Here is a 24,721-nt window from a genome sequence, read left to right as displayed (position 1 = left end):
CACAGGAATCACGCACACCATGAAACCCATTAACCAACTGTTGGAAAATATCTAGCAGCAGCATGCAGCCAGTAGGCTTATAGCTAACATGCCCATCAGTATTTTGTTGACAACCCAGCATCTTGTAGCTAACATGACCATCAGTATTTTATGGACAACCGTGCATCTCCTGTATAAAATAACTATATGTAAAGAGAGATTAGGTTGTCAAAAAAAAAAGTTTTGTTATTGTTAATAATGTTTCTGACACAAAAAGAATCTGTGAATAGGTATTTCATTTTCCAAAACTTCTGTCCTGTCTCACAACACAATGGGTCTTCATCATAATGGTTATTAGCATTGATAAATGTAAACACTATCTAAGTGCAAGTGTTTTGCCATGTGCAAATAATCTGGCACATGATCAAGAATTGGAGAGATTTCACCCAAAAGAGGCTTTAAGAAGACATTGACGCACTGTTAAATAAAGTAAAACTAACTAAACGTGATTTTCCATAGCATCAGTACTGGCACTATACTGTAGGGAAATCAATAACATACTCTATATTAATAGAACACACAGACAACATGATTATAAAACATAATAATTTCAATATTTAAATTTAATGACATTCACAAGCGTTTTCTGTTTCTCAAATTTAAAACATTCCTTGCGTTGGACAATTTGTAAACTGTGAAAACTAGGTGATTATTTCTTATCTAATTGTAAAATGTTTTCCCACCTAAGACAAGAGCAATAATAAGAAAGCATTGGTATGTCCCATAAATCAATTACAACTTACAAACAAAAATGAGAGGAAATTTGTTTGTGATCTAATAAATAACAATAAGAGGACATTTGTTTTCATCCTGCGTGAGGAGGCCCAGTGTTTAGCTTGTAAGTCTTCAGAGGAAGTTGTATATCGAAAAATACAGAACCGTGGCATATTGTCAGTTCATAATTCTGAATGCATTTAATATGAATCAATAAAGGACAACAGCACTGTCAAATGTTTTAAATGTTGGTTTATTTTAGAAAACCCCTCCCACCACCATTCAACATGTTTATAAAGGCACCGTAAAATACAAAACGTACACTCATATACAATGTTCTTCGTAACATTTGTTGTTCATGTTTAAATTAAATGCAGTGTGAATGTGTCGGGGAACTGACATGACAGTTCTTACAGGATCATAAAACAATGACAACTTATTTTTGGTGAAACCCCGTCATGTAGACACAATACTGAGTAAATAGTAAGTCTTCATGAATGCTCCACTTTTCTCTGTATCCAATACTAAAGTACAAGGCCAAGGAGACATCTCAATCTAGCCATAATATTAAAAGATCATCCCTCCGCAAATTCACCACAATTTGTGTCCATTGTTCAAGAGACCGATGATGATATGACAGACATGACAAAGGCTATCTTCTACATGGCCTATGAGTCACAAAGACCTGCACACATTGTTCACACCATCTTACATCACACAGCCACGAGACAGATACATAATAGTATATAATAGATGGTCTTAAACAAGCTTTCATCCATAAAGTTTGGTGCCATGAAACTCAAAAGTTGAAGCTATATCATTCTCACCCACGTATTCAGTGATGCTGTATGAAGTGATATACTGTACATCTTATCTTGTCCTACTCTTTATTGTTCGAATGATTAGTCTGCGTACCCCATTCAAGCTTAGCTTTTATACAAACATATTTGGTTGACATCAGCATTTGCATATATCTTGAAAACACATTTGTCTCTCAGTCTGATCCTGCCTGCAGTATGACTGCATTTTGGTATTTCTACTATTCATTGATCCATGTAAAGATTCTCTAAATGGTCACACATCAGTTAATGATGAAAATTCCCACAAAGGTGCATATACATGAGGACTGTGGTACAAAATGGAAAGGAAAATGTCACATTTAGGCAATTGTATATTTACATGTTTATGCTCATAAAGAGAAAATTAGGAGATTTTCATCAACAAGTTAGAAATAGTTTGATTCTAAGAGTCTTCTAGCAGGGGGATTATGTGTTGGACTATTTATTGGTCGTGTCTAGATGATAACCCAAGATTTGTGAAACTCTCACAATGATTGTGGTTAGGTATCGAAAGGCAACTGTAAAAATGTTTACAGTTAGATGGTTAGGCAATGATCTTGAATGGAGAGCGAGTCTCGCAAGACTTTTCACAAATTTAGGGTTAGCATCTACACACAACCCTATTTGTTGATGACATGAGAGTGGTATTGATCTCATCCAACTTTCAGCAAGAAAGTACATAAGAATGTTTTTCTTTGCTTTAAGTTTCACATGGATATGTTTATCTGTCATTTTTTTCAAGTTGATGCCAGTGGTGGGACCCCATCATGACTTTGATAAACATAACTTGTGCAAATTACTCTACTTCCTCTTGAGGCGAAAGCATTTAAGTGGCTTGCAAGTTTCACAAAAAGAGGCAAACATCATTAACATTCATGGATTCCAGCATTATGGATATTATCAGTAAAATACGGTAAGTACCATTCTTCTGATCCTGCGGCAGGTAGTGTGAATTCTTATCAGTCTCTGCTCAGGTAAAGCCTGGACCTATTTGCTGCCTTTAGCTGGCGTTTCTGCTGCATCCTCCTCACTCTGCTCACTTGACTGCCGGTTGCTGTCTAGCTTTGTGTTGCTCCTGATGGACTGCACGGCCTGAACCTGCTGGAGACGTCTGGTCAGCTCGGCTTCACAGGCCTGCAGCAGCGCCGACGTTCTCGTTCTGTCCCAGCCCAGCACCTGCTCCATAGCTTCCACCCCTCTGGTCACTACCATCTAAAGACACAGGGAGGGACACCGCTCATTTCAAATACTGAAAATGTGAACGTGTGAGACTTTATACTGGCTTATCATTTTTCAGCTACATATGCAATAAATCCTTGTAATAAATCCTCTCCTTTGTGAAGTTTCTGTGTTGGTGTACTGGTGTTGTATAATATTTTGCTCTTCCTCTGTATGTAGATGAGGGACAAAATCTTACACTTGCGTTTTAGTTAAAGTAAATGCCTTTTTGTATTTTATGACAGAGTCACTGATAAAGTAAGGATGTGTTCTGTTCGGACTTGCAGTTTTCCATGATTGCTTCATCAATTTTACAGCTGCTTAGACTCAGTAGCGTAATTTACAGCTAAACTGCAGATAGTTTGAGGCGCACTTTATCAGTAGTGTGAGTGCATTACACACATGGGAGAAGTTGTTACATGCAGATTGCACATGGGAGAAGTTATCCCTCAGGGATTTCTGCCAGAAAGCAGAAATCCTGCCCCCTTACACACTCCTTCCAAGTTGCGCTCTGACTAACCATCCAGAGCTTGCTTCATTCATAGGCATTAAAGTTATTTACATTATACTGTTTAATTAAATACAAGATAATTAGAAAAAAAAATGCATTATCACTTGCAGGGAGTAAGATAAACCATATTGTTGTGAGAAAAGTAAATGATGAACGTAATAATAACAATTATCTTTCTTTCAAAAAGGCTAGTTCATTTCTTACTTGCAGGTAGTATCATCTATCAGAAAAGCTAGTATCAAGTATTTTTCTCTCAGAAAGGTCATTGGTGTTATCTTTTACACAGCTAATGGTATGGTAGATCACAGGCAACATGTGAGTGAAGGATGAAGAACATTGTACTTATTATAGCAATTGCATAATGCAATTATAGTAAAGCAAGTATTTGTTATTTGCATTTTATTTTGTATATCAGCAACCGACTTCAAAGAAAAGGCCAAAGAGAGGCTTGATACAACGACTGGCACAAATACCAACTCCACATTTCTGCAGACAGTGGTTCCAACACGCAGAGATGGGGATGATACATGTTTTTCATCAAAGCATTAAAACATACAACTTAGTGGAGCAGTTTGGATCTTGAAACCAACTAATACAACAACTTAATAATTAATTTCATCGTTAGATTACTGCAATGCACTTTTCGCATGCTTCACTTAACAAAAACCTCAATAAACTTCAGTTCATTCAAAATGCAGCAGCCAAGCCAATAACCCGGTCCAACAAGAGGGATCACATCACACCGTTTTTTTCAACATTCCAGTGGCTTCCATTCTGTTTTAGACTGGATCTTAAAATTTTACTTTTAAGGCTGGTAAGAGGTGACCGGGCCTTTTCTGTTCAGGCCCAATTCTGTGGAATGACCTGCTGGAGAAGATCAGGGAAGCTAACAGATCATCTTCTTTTATGACACTCCTTAGTTTAAGGAGCTTCAACTCTTGCCCTTAAACTAGCCGTCTGATGCAAATCACATATGTGTTAACTCAGCATTGTCTGCAAAAATGTAGCAAGCAAGCTAAAATTAGCTTGACGTTAGCTTGTTAAGTTTGTTTAACATTTTAAGATAATATAATCTGTAAGGTTTTCATCTGGTATCTTATGGTATATAAATAAGTTACTATCTATCAAAGAGCGAGTTAAAACGATGGTGACTGATCATGTGACCCACTAATGAAAGTGCTTCTACTTGCCTCTTTGCCAAGTATTCCAATCTGTGTGTCTGTGGTGACATTCTCCCACTAAATGCAAATGCACCAGAATGTTAGTGACGCTGTTTACATCAGTCAGCAGCAGTTGGATTGCTGGTGGAGCACATTATTGCCAGGTTTGCTGTGTTTCACTGTAATCTAAAATCTTGAACTTCAAACTTCTGAGTCAGGCTTATAGTAAGGGCAGAGGTGTAATAATGTAAATAACTATGATACTTAGGAATGATGCAAGCTCTGGGTGGTAAATTTGAGCGTAACTACTCCCAATAGCGGTCGGAGCGGAGCTGGACTTGTGAAACTGAAAACCGCATATCATTGGCTGAAGCCTTGTTTGACTCTCTTAACCAGTGGAAGAAAGTGGTGGGGTTTCTGTTGAAAAGGGCTTCCTGAAATCCCTGAAGGATAACTTCTCTCATGTTGGTGTTAAGTACCTGCAGATCCTCAGTGGACAGTCTGGTCTCTGGGCTTGTTTTGCCTTTCAGGACCATCAGTGTCCTGGATATGAATCCAGATGTAGAGTCCACCTCCATCCCATCCACCTCGTCTCCAGCCCCTGATACATTAAAATGGATTCTCTTTCAGAATCATTTGTTGTATAAGGGTATAGCTACAATAAAACACTACAAGATGTGGGATCATTCAGCAGCAACAACGGTTCCACCTAGTGGCCAAAAGACACAAGCACAGCTCTTCTCGTATGAGCCACCTAAACATAATAAGGAACCAGAGGGAACAGAGTGATATACTGATTTAACCAAGATTTAGCACTAAGAAAAATAGCATGTTAAGAAAGGATATCTATAGTTGTTTTCATGCCATGCATTTTATTTAAAAAAAGCAATTGTTTCAAGTTGGAGATTCATCTCTGCAGCTTTGGGTTGAAAAGGTGATTGTCAATCTGCTTTGTTACTTTCAGTTGTATCAAATGTGGATACTGTATTGTTTTGAAACATGTGGCACTGAAGAGCATCAATACTTTTGACAACTTTAGAAGATATAGGAGCACCTCCAGCATTTTAAGATTCAAAGACTTAATAAAAAGTATTCCACCTCATCTCATCCTCAACTGCTTATCCGGTTGACCCGGGGTCGGGTCGCGGGGGCAGCAGGCCAGTGTGGAGATATAATCTCTCCACCTAGTCCTGGGTCTTCCCCGAGGCCTCCTCCCAGCTGGACGTGCCTGGAACACCTCCCTAGGGAGGCGCTCAGGGGGCATCCTTACTGGATGCCCAAACCACCTCAACTGGCTCCTTTCAACGCAAAGGAGCAGCGGCTCTACTCCGAGTTCCTCACGGATGGCTGAACTTCTCACCCTATCTCTAAGAGAGACTCCAGCCACCCTCCTGAGAAAACCCATTTCGGCCGCTTGTACCCGCGACCTCGTTCTTTCGGTCATGACCCAGCTTTCATGACCATAGGTGAGGGTAGGAATGAAGATTGACCGGTAGATCGAGAGCTTTGCCTTCCGGCTCAGCTCTCTTTTCGTCACAACGGTGCGGTAGAGCGACTGCAACACCGCCCCCGCTGCTCCGATTCTCCGGCCAAACTCTCGCTCCGTCGTCCCCTCACTCGTGAACATGATCCTGAGGTACTTTAACTCCTTCACTTGGGGTATTACATATTATTATTATTATTATTATCATTAAAATAGTGTTATATTATTGTACTAAACAAATCTAAGTCTAAAAATAAGCCAAATGATGATGATACAATAAAGACTGAAACAAATAAAAGAAAGAGGGTAAACCGAGAAGTTATTTCAAAGATTATTTAGAACAATTTTTAAATTGTAAAAAGGAAAAATCCCCACACAATGACATATTCGTACCTTCCTTGCTGGACTGGCCTGGCTCTTCATGCTGTCCATCCTCTTTCCCTGCAGCCATGAGGTAGAGCTGGAGCAGCTCCTTGGATTGCCTTTCCTCCTCTCGTCGGTCCAAAACCCTCTGCAGTGTCTCCTGCAGGTCCTCGGCCTTCTGCACTTGGAAGCCCATAGCAGAAGCTAGCTCAGGGCATGGGGCGTCCACTAAGGTCTAGAACAGCAGATGGTGAAACACAATAATATACGATAACTCTGAGAACATGTGAGAACAATATGTCTATGTGGTAAAAATAAATAATGGAACAAAACAATGAGGGAGTGAATAGCAAAGTTAAAAGTACTGCTGATAAAATCTTATACTTTCTGACTTCCCTACCCTGTCTGTGATCCCATAGGTTTCTACTGATGATGTTAATCTTAAAAGTGGAAGTAAACAGTGCCTTTGTTGAAGACTATTTTAGCTGCAGAATAAAACAAGTCAGTAAGTATTTACAGTGGATGCAAGATGAACTAGTAATAAACAACAATGCCCATGTTAGCAAAGGATCATGTCATTCAGTGTGACAGTGTGGCACACTGATGAGTTATTAATTATATTTGGATAACAATGGAGGTCTATGGTGCGATGACCCTCCCACTGTCTTGGGGGCTGTCTTGGAGAGAAAAGAATATGCAATGCACAGTGAAATTAAAATAAATCAAATTTACTCCCAAACTTCTTTGGTGGCATTTCTTTTCTTCTTCCTTTTCTTCTTGGGCGTGCCAAATTGACTCGCTTGGGCTTTCTAAAATACAACCCCTACTCCCAAGTTTATGAAAACTAGTAGGCGTATAGAACTCTTCCTTATGTACAAAAAAGCCTCTTGGAGCGATGTCCTAAACTCAATAGGAAGTTCGACCTTTTGATTTTTATGGCCATTTTCCAACATTTTCGCACGTCATACTTACAAACTCCCCCTAGAGATTTAACACAATCACCTTCAGTCCCATCTAAAGACATGTCTTATGTTTGATCATACTGAAAACGTTTTACTTGTTTTCACTCATATTAAAGTGGCGTGCCGCCAAAATATCACATTTCGCCATAAAACAGGAAGTTGCTGTAACTTGATGCATACACTATCCATTCTGCCCTACATTTCTCATGCAAGTCCTGGATCATAAATAGTAACTTTGGTAAATATGGAGAAGTTTCTTGTTTCCTAGCAAAAGTTACAGGGACACACATTGTTTCAGGCTGTATTTTCTGAAATTTACAGATGATTGAGGGGTGACAGGTAAATAGGGTAACTTTTTTAACTACTGTTTAGCATTATCTTATATTATATCATAGCACTTTGAAACTTCCACAGTTCATTACTTCCATTTTTTCCGTTTTCCTGTAATTGTGAGTGTAAATATGCAAATAGGCATTATCCAATGCTGACTCTTGTTTTGTGTCAGCATTAGATGATTTTGCCTCAGATGTCTCCCCTTAAGTGATGTTACATTAAAGGTTTTGCTGTTATGTTTACCATTACAAGGCCTACTCCCATGCTTTTTCATCAGGGTCAAACAATTACAAATGTAGGTGTTGTTTCAGGTTTTGTTTTAGATCATAACTAGTAACATTGCTCAATTTGGAGATGTTTCTTCATCCCTAGCAAAAGTTAAAGGGACACACACACTATTTCAGGCTGCATTGTCTGCAGTTTTTGGTATGCTACAAAATGTATCCCTTCTCTGAAATGCACAGATAATGATGTCTAATCATCAAGTGTTTAATTTTGCACAAATTTGAGCACATAAATAGTAGATGATTTGTCTTCCAGTGTTTTTTTCAGATTTCTTTGGGCAGTTTTTCAAGCCTCTATTATATAGCACAGATCCGAAATGGGGTGAGAGAGAGAGAGACATGCAGCAAAGGGCTGCAGGTCGGAGTCTAACCCGCTGCTTCAAGGACTTTCAGCCTCTTAACATGGGGCTCGACTCTAGCCCTGTCTTGTAGTATTTAACTAGACTTCGGCCAGCTCCGCAAACGCAAGGGTCCCTTTATCACTGCATGCAGCCTTAATTTATGTTTGTTTTAGGTACATCTCAGCCTTATCCTTTAGCAGGACAAAGGTGAAAAGGCTGATAGTGACAACTGAGTAAAGTGTTTTTTAGGTAGTAGTATTTCTTTATTGTTTTCTAATCAGTGCATGCTGCTAAACAAGACAGCAAACACTCTTGGTGAATTGAAGTATAATGATGATACCTGTAAGTCTGCCTCAGACATGAGGATGATGCTGGTAAGGTCCTGCTTCAGCTGCTGAGACAGGTGCCACCAGGGTGCTGCAGCACTGGAGGCGTCTACAGTATCGGCCTCAAGCACCAGAGAATCCCTGGCCATCCAAGCTGTGCCACCATCCACTACAATAAAAAATAAATTAGAACCAAAACAGAAAGATGTGCATTTCGTTTTTTTTTTTTTTAAAGACTAAAGTAAAACTGCTTACTCCTGCGAACTGGAGACCATGTATCTTTTTCATGCAACAGCATGAACTTTGTGTTTAAAGGTAAACACATAAAGTAGGCCTCATCGTCTACTATCGTCCCATCATCCTCTAGGACCACTGAGACCGGCTCACTAGGGCTGAACCCTAGAAACTCACATCCTGTGGGAATAAAAGAGAAATAACAGACTTTACAGGTCATATTTGAATATCCTTTATCATGATCCCCCACAGATAACTTTTATATTTAGCCGTATAGCCATACTTCATAGCAAAAATAATCAGGGACAACCAGTCCGGAAGTTGTATATATCTATTATATCAATCTAATTCCAATGACTTCTGTAAACAATTCAATACATCTAAGCTGTAACCTCTTCTCTAATCACATCTGTTACTATTTGTCAATGTTGTTGAGCGGTTGCGCTGCTCACTCCTCTGCCAAACTAACCGTAAGCTTTCCTTTTTAAAATGTGTATATTCATATTTCAGCATATTATTATTATTATATTATTATTATTATTATTATTATTATTATTATCATCATATATTCATATTTCTTTCATCATTTGTGTTTGGTGGATTTGCCGATGATATATTTGGTTGTGGTCCTCATTGAATCTTTAATGTTACATTTAAATTCACATATGAAGCATCCATGATGCTCAACAGTAACAGTTGCCAGGTTGCCATCCGTGGCCACCATTTTTTGACATACAGAATAATAGGAACAGCTAAACATGCACCTCAATTAAATAACTTTTTGGCGCTGCCCATGTGATGTTGATGCTTATACTTGCTTGCACTTTATTTCTTTGACTGTGGGGTGAAAATTTCAACTAACCCATCAACATCACAAACAAATGTGCAATACCAGATGGCAAAGAAAAAGATGAACCAAAAAACAAAAAGGACATTTTGAAATCTTTTATGTCACATTTTCATTATTAGACTGATCTATAACTGCATAGTAGCCTATCTTAATTATTAAAAATATAAGGTACCATATTTTCAGTTTCGGCAACCAAAAGCTCATGCCTGGCAACAACTTTGAAAAGTTAGTGTTGAGCCTTACTTACATTACCTTTGTTTGATTATGTAATGTACATTGCTCTCTTATAGACCTAAATAATTCAGTACTGCCTTAAACAACACATTTCTGTAATGTATGACTGATCATAAAGGAAAAATGGTGGATTTGAGCGTGGAAGTTTTCCTAATAACATCCGTAGTTACAGAACTTTATCAATAACAAAAGTATATCTGAGACGTAGATTGGTTTAGAAAAAAGATAGCACTTAAATCTGGCACTGTCCAATGGAGCTTGTATTTACAGAGACCTTCAAGTGTGCGCTGATGTGGGCAACGCCTGCTGCTGACTCGCATTCTCGGAATGAGCAGGACAGGAGGCAGGTCCTGCCTGACTTCTCATGTTGCTGAGCTCCTGCGAGTTTGAACATGATGAAAATGTAGCTCCACTCAGCTCGGTCGCGCTCATTGCGGATAGGAGAGTTTAAACTGTACAACAAAAATCCCAATGGCGGTAATAATAGTGGCTGACAACAATGCTGCGTATCATTGTAATGTTACATCACAACATTTGTGTTTTAGACACAACATTTGGCAGCACCCTTTAGTTTGGTAAAAACAGACCAATGCAAACTAAGGTAACCGCTAAACACACTACTGCAGAGGCATTTTCTCTCTTAAATATGCCTTTTATAATAGAATAACGTTGATACATTTATTAAAAATTGAAGCCGCACAATTATTCACTTTTCTTATGTGAACACAACTCACCTTTTGTCTTCAGCTCATCCAAGGAGGGGACTACCATCCCGTAGGACTTCTGTCGTGTGAAATTGCACACTTTACACGGTCTATCTGTCATTTTTAGGTTGTTCGTGTTGAAACAGAGTTTGTGTTCTTTCTTTTAGTTGAACTGTCAGATTCAGGCAGAAGTTCTTTGGATGCTTCGAATACGGAACCGCTGCGGTTTCTTCTTCTTCTTCTTCTTCTTCTTCTTCTTCTTGGGTTTACCGGCAGCGTGCACACTGCCATCTACTGGCGTTTGTTAACTATTACAGAGTCCTGTTTGGCAGATGGTTTACTCCAGAGGTCTTCAACAGGGGCTCCTCCGCCAACTTGTTTGATAATCTTTCCAACGTTTTTTTTAGTTGTTGTTGTTTTTGTTTTTTTGTTTTTCAAAAAAGTCTCTTTTTTTCAAAATATACATTTACAAGATTAATTATTAGCAAAGATACATATGTGAATAAGAAAAATACATTCACACAACCTTGATGAAAGGCTTTACTGGCTTATAAGCAAGGTAGCCACTAAGGTAGCCATGCACAAATACATTTGAGCTAAAGGATTCAATGTGCCTTCCAAATGTATATTTAACATGATGTATAAATAAATTAATGTGTTAATAATGATCATGGCCTTAAAGTGTTCTCTCCATGATGACCATCCATCCATCCATCTTCAACTGCTTGTCCCTATCTGGGTCACTGGAACCGATCCCAGCTGATATCGGGCTTAGAGCGGGGTACACCCTGGACAAGATGCCAGTCTATCGCAGGGCACATAGAGACAAACAGAGACAGACAACTATTCACACTCACATTCACAACTATGGGCAATTTAGAGTCAATTAACCTAACACATGCATGTCTTTGGACTGTGGGAGGAAGCTGGAGAACCCAGAGAGAACCCACACAGACACGGGGGGAACATGCAAAGACACAGAAGGTTCCCAGCCCGGATTCGAACCTCTTACTGTGAGGCCACAGTGCTAACCCCCACACCACCGTCATAATCCATTAGATTTAAGATACGTTGTTTCTAATGGCCTCTGTGGCAGTAAGCTGCAATTGCAGGCGAGCCTGGTTCTTTCAGAGCCCTCCAACTTGTCAGGTTCAGCGTCGCTATGTGTTCACTTTTTTGTGGTCTTTTGTAAACTTTATTGAAACACATTTGCCGCTATACTTACGGTCCGTCCCCTTTATGTCACCCTCTTCAATCCACACAAACACACACACATACACATACACACACACACACACACACAGACACACACACACACACACACACACACACACACACACACACACACACACACACACACACACACACACACACACACACACACACACACATTCCTATTACACGTCTGCCCTTACTACAAGCCATACTTACTACAAGCCATAGTTCCTGATTTCTGAGTACAAGTGAATGCAGCGTAACCAACAGTGACACGATCCACTGGCAGACCAACCGCTGTCAGCAGCGTCACTAACATGATGGTGCATTTGGATTTAGAGAGGGAATGTGGCCTCAGACACACAGATTTGAATACTCAGCAAAAAGGCAAGTAGAAGCACTTTCATTAGTGGGTCACATGATCAGTCACCATTGTTTTAACTCACTTTTTGATAGATAGGAACTTAACAGACAAACATACAAATCTTATGGAGTATATCTTTAACCATTGAAGCAAAGCCAATGCTACACCCTAAAGTCACACTGTATATGATGAGATGTATCATCAACTGTTTCTCTTTTTTTCTTTGATAGCCGGTCCAGCTGCTCTTGAATGTAGGTTTCAAATGTCAAGCGACGTGATTATAAAACGTTGGTATTTGACAATCCCACTTTTTTTTCCAGTATTTCGAGTACAGCTTATTTAAGTCAGTGTAAAGTGATGTATAAGGCTTGCTATTTAGGTCATCAAACATTTTCGATATAGATCTCAAATGGAGTCAGACACCATGATACCATACCATCTTACCAACCATACCATCATACCAACTTGAAACATACCGGAACTCTGATATCCTCCACTGAGTCAGCAGCTCATCCTCGGCCTCAGGAATGACATGGATAGCAAGGCTCTCGCATAATGCATCTACCTCTTCTTATGAAAAAACAAAGAATTAAAAAAAGTAAGTCATCACATCAATAAGTTAAGTGTCAGTTATCTATGAAAATAAGAAAAAAAAACCCAGCGTGCCTTCACAAAGCCGCAGAAATAGTGACATCTTAGCTGCAAGCTGAGTGGGCTTGATCCCTGCTTCTAGATACTCTGAGCTTCTCTCCTCTCTGTTTGTATCATTCATGTCTCATCAATGCATGTTACTAATGCAGCTTCTTCCACGGAGTTGTTTGTGCTTTGTCGTCTCGCAGGTCTCTGCTGATCGTGGTGGTGCCTGCTGCCGTGGTCCTGCATGATGCTTCCTGCTGCTATTATAATCTATAACCTTAGCTGTGCTTGTTTCTACTATTCTGCTGTATAAACTGCCATAACATATAAGTCATATTCACATTACTATAGATATTATTATAGTTACTGTAAGTGTGTCTGTCTCTGTCTTTGTATCTGTCTTTGTCTCTCTGTGTCCATCTGTCCGTCTTTTCCCCTCCCCAACCGGTCAAGACAGATGGGCGTCCTCCACAGAGCTGGTTCTGTTTCACGTTCCTGCCTGTTATAGGGAAGGTTTTCGTTGCCACCGTACCCTACGGGGGAATTGTTGGGTCTTTGTTTATCATAGAGTGTGGTCTTTACCTAGTCTGTAAAGTGTCCTGAGATAACTTCTGTTATGATTTGGCATTATAAATAAAATTGAATTGAATTGAATTGAAATTGAATTGCTTCCTCCAGCTAGCCTTGCAGTTCCCTCCTTGCGTTTCTATCTGTCCTTAGGTATGCTGCCAGGGACGTAAATTACATGTATTCTGGGGGGCCTACCCAGCGTGCCAGTTCCTCCACTATAATTTTGCATCTTTGTGGGCAAACATGATCACTTCACAATACGTTAAAATACAATGTAGTATGTCAAATGAGACACATGGATACTAGTCTACAATAATATAATGATATGTCCAGGAATGGTGTTTCTCTCCCATGGTGAAAAATGGCCACTTGGGGTTTCTCAATTAAAACATGACGCAGTTGTGGGACTGTTCCTGATTTCCAAGAGACAGAACTTCTTCCTAATGTTATAGTGTAGTACCTACTAGCTATGTCCCAAATATCTGTGAGAGTAATTGCCCTGGACATATTCAAACCCCCCTCTCTCGCTCTCTTTTACTTGCTCTCTGCTGATCTTTTGCCACGTAAATGTAGTGCACTGTAGAACAAATTGAGAGTGAATTTTGACACAGCCTTAGAGTCTTACTAGAAATGTGTCGATCAACTTCTCTCGGGAAATATAAAGACAGCATTGTCTCTCCGTAAGATATTATGGCCACAAAGCTAATCTCACTTCTTTTAATGTGTCACTTGGTGGCAGTTATAAAGATTAATGTTCCATTATTATTACAGTTTATATAGGGATATATCAGCCGGGGCTGTGATGACAGGATTGTCGACTGGGAGTGGAGGTTGGATTATCAAACGGTAAAAGGTGCTCCAGGGCCCTGGAGTCTCAGGGCAACCAGACCGACAAGAGCCCCCGGTGGCCCCAGTTTTGCTTGGATTTTTTTCCTGTTGTTTCAACTAATTACACATTTTTGGAGGAAAATGCACCACTAAAGGACAATATCTCCTTAGACAACGTTTAAATATTAAGTGTTTATTCTTGGGACCATGTTGTAGAGGTGCGCTCTGTCAAAAATATAGTCTAATTATGTTTTTATTTTTTGTACTATTTTATAACACGTACCGATTAGCCAATGAAGCTGATTTTCTCTTATTTTTTTAATCATTATTATTAATACAATTATAAATAAGAAATTTGGTTGTATTGTGCTTTCTTATAAACACAAGGGGCTTTGGCAAAAACCTAATGACTGAAATTGTGACTTTCTGTGTTGAGTACATAATTGTGATTTCTGATTGTGATTGTGTCATTTCTGATCTTTTGCATTGCTGTGAACTACTCAGACTTCTGAGATTGTAAACTGTGTCCCCAGACATGGAGAGGCTGTGTTCAGTTGTATGCACCACATATCTGGAACAAACTCCCAGAAAACTGCAGGTCTTCTGCAACTCTCAGCTCTTTTTAAAGAGACTGAAGACTTTTCTGTTTGCCTGCTGCCTTTCAGTAAACAAAATAATCAGCGGCGGATTAATGCACAGGCTGGCCTAGGATGCAGCCGAGGGGCCCCATGTGTGCAGGGGCCCCGGATTGGTCCTGTTGGGGCGCTTAGAAACATTAGGAAAATAGTCTCTGATTGGACAGATATGGGACACATTTACCCAATCAGCTGCCATCCTGGGGCTGCATTCATAAGGTTAGTTTTGTTGTCAAATGATACCCCACTCACGGTTTCTAGAAAGTATAGCGGCAAAATGTCAGAAAGGAAATGTGATAATGAAGCACGAAAAAGAAAAGCGCAACGACTGAAAGGACAGCGGGACCAAGATCTACTAAAGAAAATTCCTAAATTGACAGGAGTGTGTGTGTGTGTGTGTGTGGGGGGGGGGACAAACAGTAGCCTAGGGGCCCTTGACAACCTTAATCCGCCCCTGAACACAATTTATTAACTGCTTATACTGTGTTGTAACCTTTGATATTCCTGTTTTTTTATTTGCTTGATTTTATTTTTTGCAATTATTTTTATCCGAATGACATTTCATCTAAAATTGTATTTTAAATGTATTTATTTCCAATGCTTCTATTGTATGTAAAGGTACACAGATAAACTTGCCTTGACTTCAGGAAAAAGCAATCGAGAGTGGTTCACTCGAGCAGCGTGTCAGCAAGGAAGATGGCATCCACCGACGAACCTGATCCTCCAACACAGGTCTACATTTATGCACCTTAAACAATTTACATTAACCTCCTGGTGCCCAGATACAAACCCTCTCATAACACGTTTAGATATTCGTGACCCTTGAATGTCTTCATTTTGTTAAGTTACTTTTATAACTGCTCTGCTAGCGAAGGTTAGCTTGCTTGCTTGCTAGTTAGTATGCTAACTAGCTAGCTCCTGCAACGCTTCAAAAGTTACCTCTGGACGTGTTTGTGTTGAAAAGTGGACAGGAAGGTGTCAGGGATACGGTCTTGTGCTTCACCACATGTTACCAAAACATGTGGTTTCAGTACCTAGTCGGCTAGCTATTTGCCATGACCAAATGTAGGTCCCCACCTGACCATTATGTCTTATTTAAGTAGTTAATAACTGGTGTGTAAAGGTCACTACAAGACAAACAAGCCTGCTGCCTTGTGCCGGGCTCTTTGCTAACACTGTGTTGGTTTAAATTACTGTCATCATGTGATCATTCCCGGAAAACACGTTATATAGATTGATAGTTGTGGTTCATACATGAAGCCAGTTACAGCTTTACACTATACATTTACAATGCTTTTAATTTCAGTATCAGTGAAGTCATTTATCCAGGATTAAATATGCATTTTTAAAACCCAATAATTAAATGGTTTATTTTATGTTAACCAAACCCAGAGACTGATAAAGCAGGAAATACAGTTGGTCCAAGCAAAGAATTGAAGTTATTATTGTCATGTATGCAGAGGCGATTCTAGAGTCTGTTTGGGCCCGGGGGCAAAAACTTTACAAGTGGGCCCTTGAAACCAGCATTCATTACCATGATGTTATATATAATATGACACCAACAAAAAAAACTGCAGTAAAAGTGCACATTGTAGTTATTTTTAAAGTTAGTTATTTTCAAAATATGAATATAAACATTAAAAAAATGTACAATTCAAATATGTTAATAATAAAAGATATTTTATAAAGAGTCAGGTGGGGCCCCCTTCGGGAGGTCATTGCAAACGTTGTGCATTGTCACTGCTGTAGTTCATAGTTTGCTAGCCTAGGGCCCCAATAATTAATCAACTGGTGCATAAGTACCGATATCCATTCAAAACATACTTAGACCCTATTACGCTCATGTATCAAACTTTTGTCTTGATATTTCCTTTACTACGCGGTATTAAATGGGGCAGAAGGTTAGACAAAAGCAATGCAAACGGTGGATTTTAATGTATTCCCCCATTTTACCTTACTAGATTTTAGATGCATTCAGCAAGTTATCAAGCAGCTGGTAAGGAGGCGTTACTGTCTTCTACTTACCTTTCAGACGGACACATTGAGGCTGTATAACATGCTGTTAAAAGATGTTCATGTTTTAAACTGTTTTAGTTTGTCTTTGTTAACTTCAGCAGCATTAATCTGATTAAAAGCAATTATTTGTCTGCTGCTCTATTAATGTTCTGAATATTGAGTACAGATCCTTAAAGCTTGAAGGAAAGTAAAAGTAATCATACAGATTTTATTTTTCGTGTATGCGGTAATGTGTAAATTACTTCACTGTTGCAGCTGATACTGGTGGGACTAATTTGAAGTACATTGTACAGTTTGGTAGCTTATGAATCTCCCACCAGGTTCATTAAAATGTTATTTGAAATGATTGTAGTGCATCATCATTTATTTGTTGATTATGTGTTGTATTCTCTATCTGAATCTGCAATGTGACTGAAAAGTACAGCATTTCTCTCTGAATTGAAATGGAGTAGAAGTATAAAGTAACAGAAAATGTAAATACTCCAGTAAAGTACAATTTGCCTACCTCAAACTTGTGCTTAAGTACAGCACTTGGGTAAATTTACTTAGTTACTTTCCAACACTGCTGCTTTCTAAATGTTGTTGCAATAAAACAACACAGCCTCTGTCCTCCAGTAGATGGCACTCTAATACAAGTATTTGGTTATCTTTTCAGCCTGGCCTTCCACCCGGTGATGGTGCGGCAGGTTTCCCCAGAGAAGCGCTGGTAAGGACTCTTTTAATACAATATACTTGACTGATCAGGTAATGTGGACTAATGTAGCAAAATATATATGTTGATCAGGCAATGTGGACTAAATTCACAAAATATATATAAGTAGGCCTATGTCCATTTGGTGTAATTGCATATTAGAAAGAAAACCTATTTTGCTTAATATTAGGAAACCATGTTTTCTTTATTACATGAACATTTTGAAATATTGACAAATGCTGCATGCCATGATTCTCAATCGTACTATCAATGCCTCAGATTTTGTACGTTATCAAACACTGAAGCAACTGGTTTCACTGGTCATTCCCTTTGCTCTGATTGTGTGGTAACCAGTGAAATCTGCTGCTGTAGTGTTCGAGGAGAATGGAAGTCAGCACAGTCTTGGCGATGATGACGCATAGTTGAGGAACAGTGAGTTTGTTGTTTTATGATCTGGTGATTTAAAGAAGTTTGTTTTTATCTTTTCATCAACAAACAATTTTTCGAAGGCTAATCCGATGATATTACATATTCCCCAGTGAGATCAAGTGTTGAAGGCTTCCAATTAGTAACCAATCACCACACTGATGTCCCAATGCCCGTAATAAGAGTGTACTTTATGTTCCTTGTCTTTAGAGGGTAAAAAGGAAATGTAGAAAATGTCTATTGTAGCAGTCACAGTGGTTTCACAGTTTCATTAATCATGTTACTCCATACCTTTGTGGTCCTTAGTTTAGCTTCTTATTTTTCAGTATAGGTCATCACCCATATCCAGTTTTTTGTATTAGTAGTCAGTAGTCACCAAAAGAAAAAGAAAGTAACATTTTAAAACAAACTTTCGTCAACTATAGGCTGTGGCACACAGCATGCCTGCAATCCTTTCCGCACCTGCAAAAAACAAAAACAAAATAAAGTTTCCTCATTTATTCTTGAAGATGTAGCCTTCAGTAAAATAATATTTTAATGGCACAGCACCTGAAAGTATTGTATGAATGTTTTTGTTCCTCCTTTAACTCATGGTCTCTGAGGTCGCTAGAGTCCTCATAATATGTCCAATTTGTGAATATGTGCAAAGCCAGTAACATTTAATGACAATAAACACAAGTTGTTTTTTCATAATGTGCGAAGGGAAGTGTTTATTAAACATTGGTCAGCTCAAGTGATGACAACGATTATAGCCAGGGCTGTCTTCTCGCTAAGTGGGATGGAATACATCACAGGTATATTCACTGTCCTTGTATGGGCACAGCATCCAGGTTATAGGAGTGCTGTATTGTTCAGCCTACATGTCTCAATGTCATTCACTACCATTCACTCTTCATCCTCCCCCCATCATCCCTTCATGCCAACGCTAATTTAATCCTGGGGTTATTGATTGTGGGAGCATTCTCCCAGGCTTTCTTTCAATTTACTTCAATTTCATCATCCCAGTGCGCTTCAAGACTGCCTCCTCAAAAAGGGAAGAAATTCTTGTTATGAGGGTCCTGATTCGAGACTGGTTGACAAGTCTCCCCGCACCACCACCACCCTCACTTCCAACCCCTTTTCTCCTTTCTCTTTTTGATGAGCTGCTCTTTCCCAGTTAAGTGGATTATTACAGTAGGGATAATTCTTGTCACATGGCATTATTTGGATGAGGTGAATAATTGAAATTTATGTCTGAAAGGATTTTATCTGGATGAGAGGAAAGGGAGTGCTGGCAGGGTTGGGAGGGCAGAGAGAGAGACAGAGGGAGAGGGAGGGAGGGAGGGAGAGAGAGAGAGAGAGCGAGCACACACGTTTGTATAACATTTATGTGCACATGTGCATGTCAGACAAGCCAGTGTGTCAGGCCGGGGACACCAGTCATGTTAACAGGTTCTGACTCACCTCGCCCAGATCAGCAGGCCCTGGCACACTGCACGGCATGGGCTCTCCTCTGTGGCAAGAGGGCCCAGGTCAGGGGTCGGTGCCACCATCTAGGCCAGAGGGGCAGGTTTGGACCTGCAGTTAGAGAGCGACTGATTGAGTGTGTTCCATGGTTGACTGGTATACCAGTCGCTTCCAGCCGCTGATATTGCCTCTGGCGCTGCTCTTTACTCGCTCTCATCCCCGCTTGCTTCGTCTCTGTCTATAATCCCCACCCCCCTCGCACCTTCCACTCATCGCTTCCATGACCATTACCCCTGCAAGTCTCTTGCCTGTGTTTCCCTAGTATTTGTGCTCTCTCCCTGCAGTGACACCCTGTGTTTATCCCTTGTCTCCTCCGGTCACTCTGTCCTCATTGCCTTCACATCCACCCAAACACATCACACTAGTAATTATGTGTCAAAATCCCTTTGATCACATGATAAGAAAATGGGGTGAAACCAGGAAATACATCAAGTAGTGCAGGAGTATATTGTGACTAGATATTGTATAGGATTAAATTTAAATGTATTTTGCTAATCATAAAAGCTGCATTATTGTTGCATTAAGTAACTTTTTTGACCACTCTAAGCTAAATTAAAAGGAATACCTGCTAAGCCATCAAATCCACATTACTAATGTTTTCTCTCAGAAACTGCAGTTTAGAGTTAAAAAAAAAAAGATTATATAAAAGAACATTCATAGCTAAAGTATCTTGTCATTGCCAATATGGAGATTAGGACTGCAAATAACAATTGTTTTCATTATTGATTAATCTGCAAATTATTTACCTGATTAATATTTGGCAGAACATTTTGACCTTTAATAATTTACCAGAGAAAAAGATAATTCCTTGTTTTACCTGGCCACCACTCCAAAAAAAACCAAGAATGTACCCTCTCTCATATGAAACAGTAGCAAATCATCAGACCACAGTCGCTTTGTCTCTGATTTTGGTCGTGAACCTCACAAAAAAGGAATGAAGCTGCCACAACTTTTTGTTGTAGTGTGTGGGTGTATAGCTGGTCTGCAGGATCGTTAACCCCTCACAGGCTTGTAATTCTTTTAGGTATCCCTGGTGGAACTAGACCTGTCCTTTAGTCTCTGCACACTGAAAAGTCCTAGGCCCCAAATGAAAGGTATGTGTTTTTTGTGTGTGACGGAAAGCAAGTGTGTGACTTCTGTCTGCAGGAGGTGCATCTGTTCCATTTCACACCTCTGTGGGCATCTGGGTGTTAGATGAGTGTGTGTGTTAGGCATGGGCTGGTTACCTGTTTCAAGGTTTACAACGGTTTAAAATAGTCCCGGTTTCAAAACCACTCAAATTTTCCGTCATTCCGTTTCTGCGGTATAAGCTGTTTTTTGTATTCTTTAGTCTCCACGGACAAAAAGTGCAGGTCAGGAATCCCTCTGCCTTGCCAGTGTGCAGCGTAGAGTATCACGGCCCCTCCCCCTCCCGTTGTTGGCGCGAGCAGTCAGTCTGTGTCTGTGCATGATTGCCGAAGGATGTGAAACCCCCATCCAAAAATATAAGGTTGGCTATATGGGAATTTTTCAGGTACCAAAAAACGGTCCCCTGCTTGGAGGACGGAAGTCAACCGACATGTAAACCGTGCTTGTGAAGAGTGGCTGCCACAGTAGGCTATACTCAAACATGATTGCACATCTACGGGAACACTACCCATCACTTAACGCTGTCTTTAAATGAACGTTTGCAAACAGCTATTAGAGTTAGCATGTTTGACAATAGTGAAATAAATATTATAGGCTGCTACAGAGGCAGATAACATGGCTAAGAGCAGAGAAGTACTAATTTTCTGCGAAGTTAGTACTTTTACTGTAGTGCTTGTAATGTAAATTAAATTCAGCTGGTATCACGTCTGTAATCCATTGTGTACATCTGGTTTTGTGACTGTGTTGTACACAGAGAGAGAGAGCGAGAGAGAGAGCGCGTGCGTGCGTGCGTGCGTGCGTGCGTGCGTGCGTGCGTGCGTGCGTGTGGGAACAAAGTAAACATAGGAGTCGACACTCACTCACTCACTCTCTCTCTCTCTCTCCCTCCATATGTGTGTGCATCAGCATTGAAAAAATAGAATCAATATTATGTAATATTCATAGTAATAGTAGTTATAGTGCTACATATGTTATAAAAACTAAATAAACAGTGTTCTATTGAAAAAAATTGTAGATTTTTACCCAGACACTTCGAAATAATATGTTTAAGAGCTGTAATTGCAATACCGCGAAACCTTGATATTTTTGCTAAAGGTTATCATTCCGCGAGAATCTCATACCTGCCCATGCCTACATGTGGGCATACGTAGTGTTAAATGAGTGTGTGTATGTATTTAGGTTTGGGGGTTTTAGTGCAGCAGAGGGAGGGTGGTAATGGGAGGGGAAAAGAATTGTAAGAAGAACATCCCCGGTCTCACAGCAACTTCAAAAGCTCCCCTTCCCCAGGATATTAAGCGACTGTGATGAAAAATTTAGCAAGCGTTAAATAAGCCGCTTTGAAGTGATCTGTTTTGGCTCAGCAGTCTCCAAATTTCCGTAGCCCCTCTGCAATAGCCATCACACTATAGAGGGAAAAAAAACAAAAAGAACAGTGTGTTGAGTGCAGAAGTCGTGGGGGACCTGGCAGGTTGGAAGAGGACGTGCCAACAATGATTGGTCCAGCCAGCAACATGAAGGCACTACCGCTGCTACCTTCCCCTGTTGTCTTTTTTTCTGGTTCTTTTTCTCCTCATTTCACCTCTCTCTCCCTGACGGCTCTTCTGCTGAGCCCCATGAGTCACAGGCAGGCAGATGTTCCTCATATGTTAGTTCTAAAAGGAGATTTTTTTTTCTTCACGTATGTGTGGGTGTAACACAAATGTAACACAGCGCTGATACCAGGAAGTCAGAGGTCACACTCGGGTCTTGACTCAGTTATCTTTTGTCCTTAATGACTTCCCTCAAGGAACATGTGTTCGTAGAAATATACAGTATGTCCTTTTAATACCAATCCATCCTCTGCGTGTGCTTTTTCATCATTGGATTGTATGGGTTGCACAATTAAAAAACAAACAGAAAATACAGTTTGTTTTAAGTGATTTGAACTTTTAAAAATATATATATTTCCACCATTCACCACCATATAGCAAAAATAACAAGAAGTTCATCTCTTGTTAAATCATTCATATTTCAATTCATTTCACATTCATCACTTTCATAACCATTATTTTAATTTTTGAGGACTCCAGGTTTCAACACGCCCCAAATTAATTATTGGGGCAGAATAAGAAATGGGAGCCAGTAATGAGTCTAGTATGGTAACTCCATTCTGTCAAGAAACTAGGCTACCATTTAGTTAGTCAAGGGAACCTTCTCTGAGATTTTCCTTTTTTCCTCTTTGCTCATTACTTTAATTGTAATTGTAATCCTTTATTGGAGCTGTCTGCAGTAAAGGAGAGTTATGGTCCGAGTGGGGGCGCGTGCCATAGAGATATTTCATGATTATTGGTGAAGACGGTCACTAGGTGGCAGCCACTAGTTCGGCCTCGCTGTAATTACTGGGTGGGAAGTGATGGCGAGAAACTGTGTGTGCGCACGTGAGGGTGTGTGAAGAGAGATTTTTCAGATTCTAACACACTCCTTGAAAGAGAAAAGTCGAATAAATCTAATCACCTGCCATCTCGCAGTCAATAGATTCAGCATCCTGTCACGTTGACTGTAAACATGCCACACGCTCTGCAGAAGCAAAGAACAAAGGTGTGCATGGAAAGTATCAATCTTCATATTTTTATGTTCAATTTTAAATATGTAAACTTATTTTGAATGTTATCTGAAAACCGTATTTCACCGGCTAATGCAGAGTGATATAGGGTATGGTGATGACATGACATCAGTTGCATTTTATTTTCCATGCCTATAAGTTAACATGACACATCTGCACACCACAGTTTGTTTCAGTGGTCGTGGTGAAGTTTTCTCTTTGAAAATCATAAAAGCTCAATTTGCTGTTTCTCAGCACTGCAACAACACTCATTGTGCATCATGCGCTGTTTGTTTCAGTGGTTAATGATACAGGAAGGGCCCTCCATTTTATTGTTGCTGTGTTGCACTTTTTCCCCTCCTCGCCCAACCCGGCAGCCAGCCTCCTTAGAGGACTCTGTATGAATTCTCACTGTCATGTCCAAGGACGAGTGGCGCAGGGTCAGCTAATTGCTTTTATGATTATGATTTCACGTCAGATTTATCGTGCATGCTCGGAGCACATCTTCCAGGTCCTGCCGACGTTGCTGGCTCGGATGGGGAAAATGAGTTTACAGCTTCTGGCTGTGACTTCTTGTTTAAGTGCAGGTCACACTTTTTGACTCATTAGAGTTGAACGCAGAGGGTGAATCACACAGGCTTTTCCTGTAAAAGCCACTGTTTTCTATGTCAGTAAGTACTTGTTTATCTCACATTTGGCCACAAAAGAGCTTTTTTTTTTACTTTGTCTTCAACATGTGCTAAAGTTTGGAGGTCATGAGTGTGGAATGACGCAGATACAGATTTTTGGTTTTTCCGTTGTTTGAAGTTTTTACTTGCCATAAATCTCATCTTTTTCTGTTCGCAGATTAAATCATTATGCTTATTCCCCTCATAGTATGCCAGAGTTATCAGTTGTCTTTTTGATGTTGGTGACTTTTTTTTTTGATGGTTCCTCCCACCCCTTTGAAAATGATGAGCACAGATGAGTCCAACCCATTTTATACATTTTATTTATTTTGTGGTTTCTGCCTCATGTGCTGAGCTGGACGAGATCTACAATACAGACAACAGTGTCTTTATCTTTAGATTTTGAGGGGAGCATTGAAAATCCTTTAATTCACTATAAAGTTCATCTTAAATGAAGAAGAAGCTGTTGTCACTGGATGTCAATAATACGCATATTTTATGTAGATATAGTCTCGTGTCGTGGCCCCTGGCTCTTGATTTGTTGCAGTAATTTGACCTCGCTCTGACCTTCCTGGCTGGGCCGCAGTGTGACTAGTGACAGATGCAGCCTGGGAATATGGTTTGGATAGTTTTCCAATGCACAGAGGAATGTTAAAGCTAGTTTTACCCAAAGTTCATTCTGGAGACACATGTAAAGTCTGTGATTAAGCTGAATTCAATGAACTTTAATGAATACTTAGGGCTTTATTTGTATGGTTTTCATCTCAGCAAGTACATTAATGTAAACAGCATGGCAACAGAGCTGTAATTTCCCATTCTCCCACAATTTAGTGAACTGTCATAATATGTTTACTTAAGAAAT

The 24,721-nt window shown here is 39.8% G+C and overlaps 2 protein-coding genes across 4 annotated transcripts in view; one reads left to right on the top strand and one right to left on the bottom strand.

The window, feature by feature from the left end:
- Window positions 1-1,053: 1,053 nt before the first annotated feature.
- Window positions 1,054-10,799, bottom strand: dffa (DNA fragmentation factor, alpha polypeptide). Its single transcript, XM_083919518.1, has 6 exons — window positions 10,626-10,799; window positions 8,829-8,987; window positions 8,588-8,742; window positions 6,358-6,562; window positions 4,961-5,082; window positions 1,054-2,804 (listed from the first exon to the last, which is right to left on the bottom strand). The coding sequence occupies exons 1-6, from the start codon at window positions 10,714-10,716 to the stop codon at window positions 2,580-2,582; spliced, it is 957 nt and encodes a 318-aa protein (XP_083775644.1). The 5' UTR covers window positions 10,717-10,799; the 3' UTR covers window positions 1,054-2,579.
- A 4,720-nt stretch (window positions 10,800-15,519) lies between these two features.
- The window catches only part of pex14 (peroxisomal biogenesis factor 14), a 49,460-nt gene continuing 40,258 nt past the window's right edge, over window positions 15,520-24,721 (top strand). For all 3 annotated transcript variants that reach the window (XR_014593333.1, XM_083919591.1, XM_083919590.1), the window contains exons 1-2: window positions 15,520-15,575; window positions 17,515-17,565. Coding sequence is in view for 2 of the 3 variants with exons in the window: in XM_083919591.1 (XP_083775717.1) it covers window positions 15,540-15,575; window positions 17,515-17,565 (87 nt within the window). In the remaining variant the exon portion in view is untranslated. The remainder of the gene's footprint in view (window positions 15,576-17,514; window positions 17,566-24,721) is intronic.

This window comes from Echiichthys vipera (genome assembly GCF_963691815.1).
Source record: "Echiichthys vipera genome assembly, chromosome: 9".
Classification (NCBI taxonomy): Eukaryota; Metazoa; Chordata; class Actinopteri; order Perciformes; family Trachinidae; genus Echiichthys; species Echiichthys vipera.
This window is presented reverse-complemented; position numbering and strand designations above follow the sequence as displayed.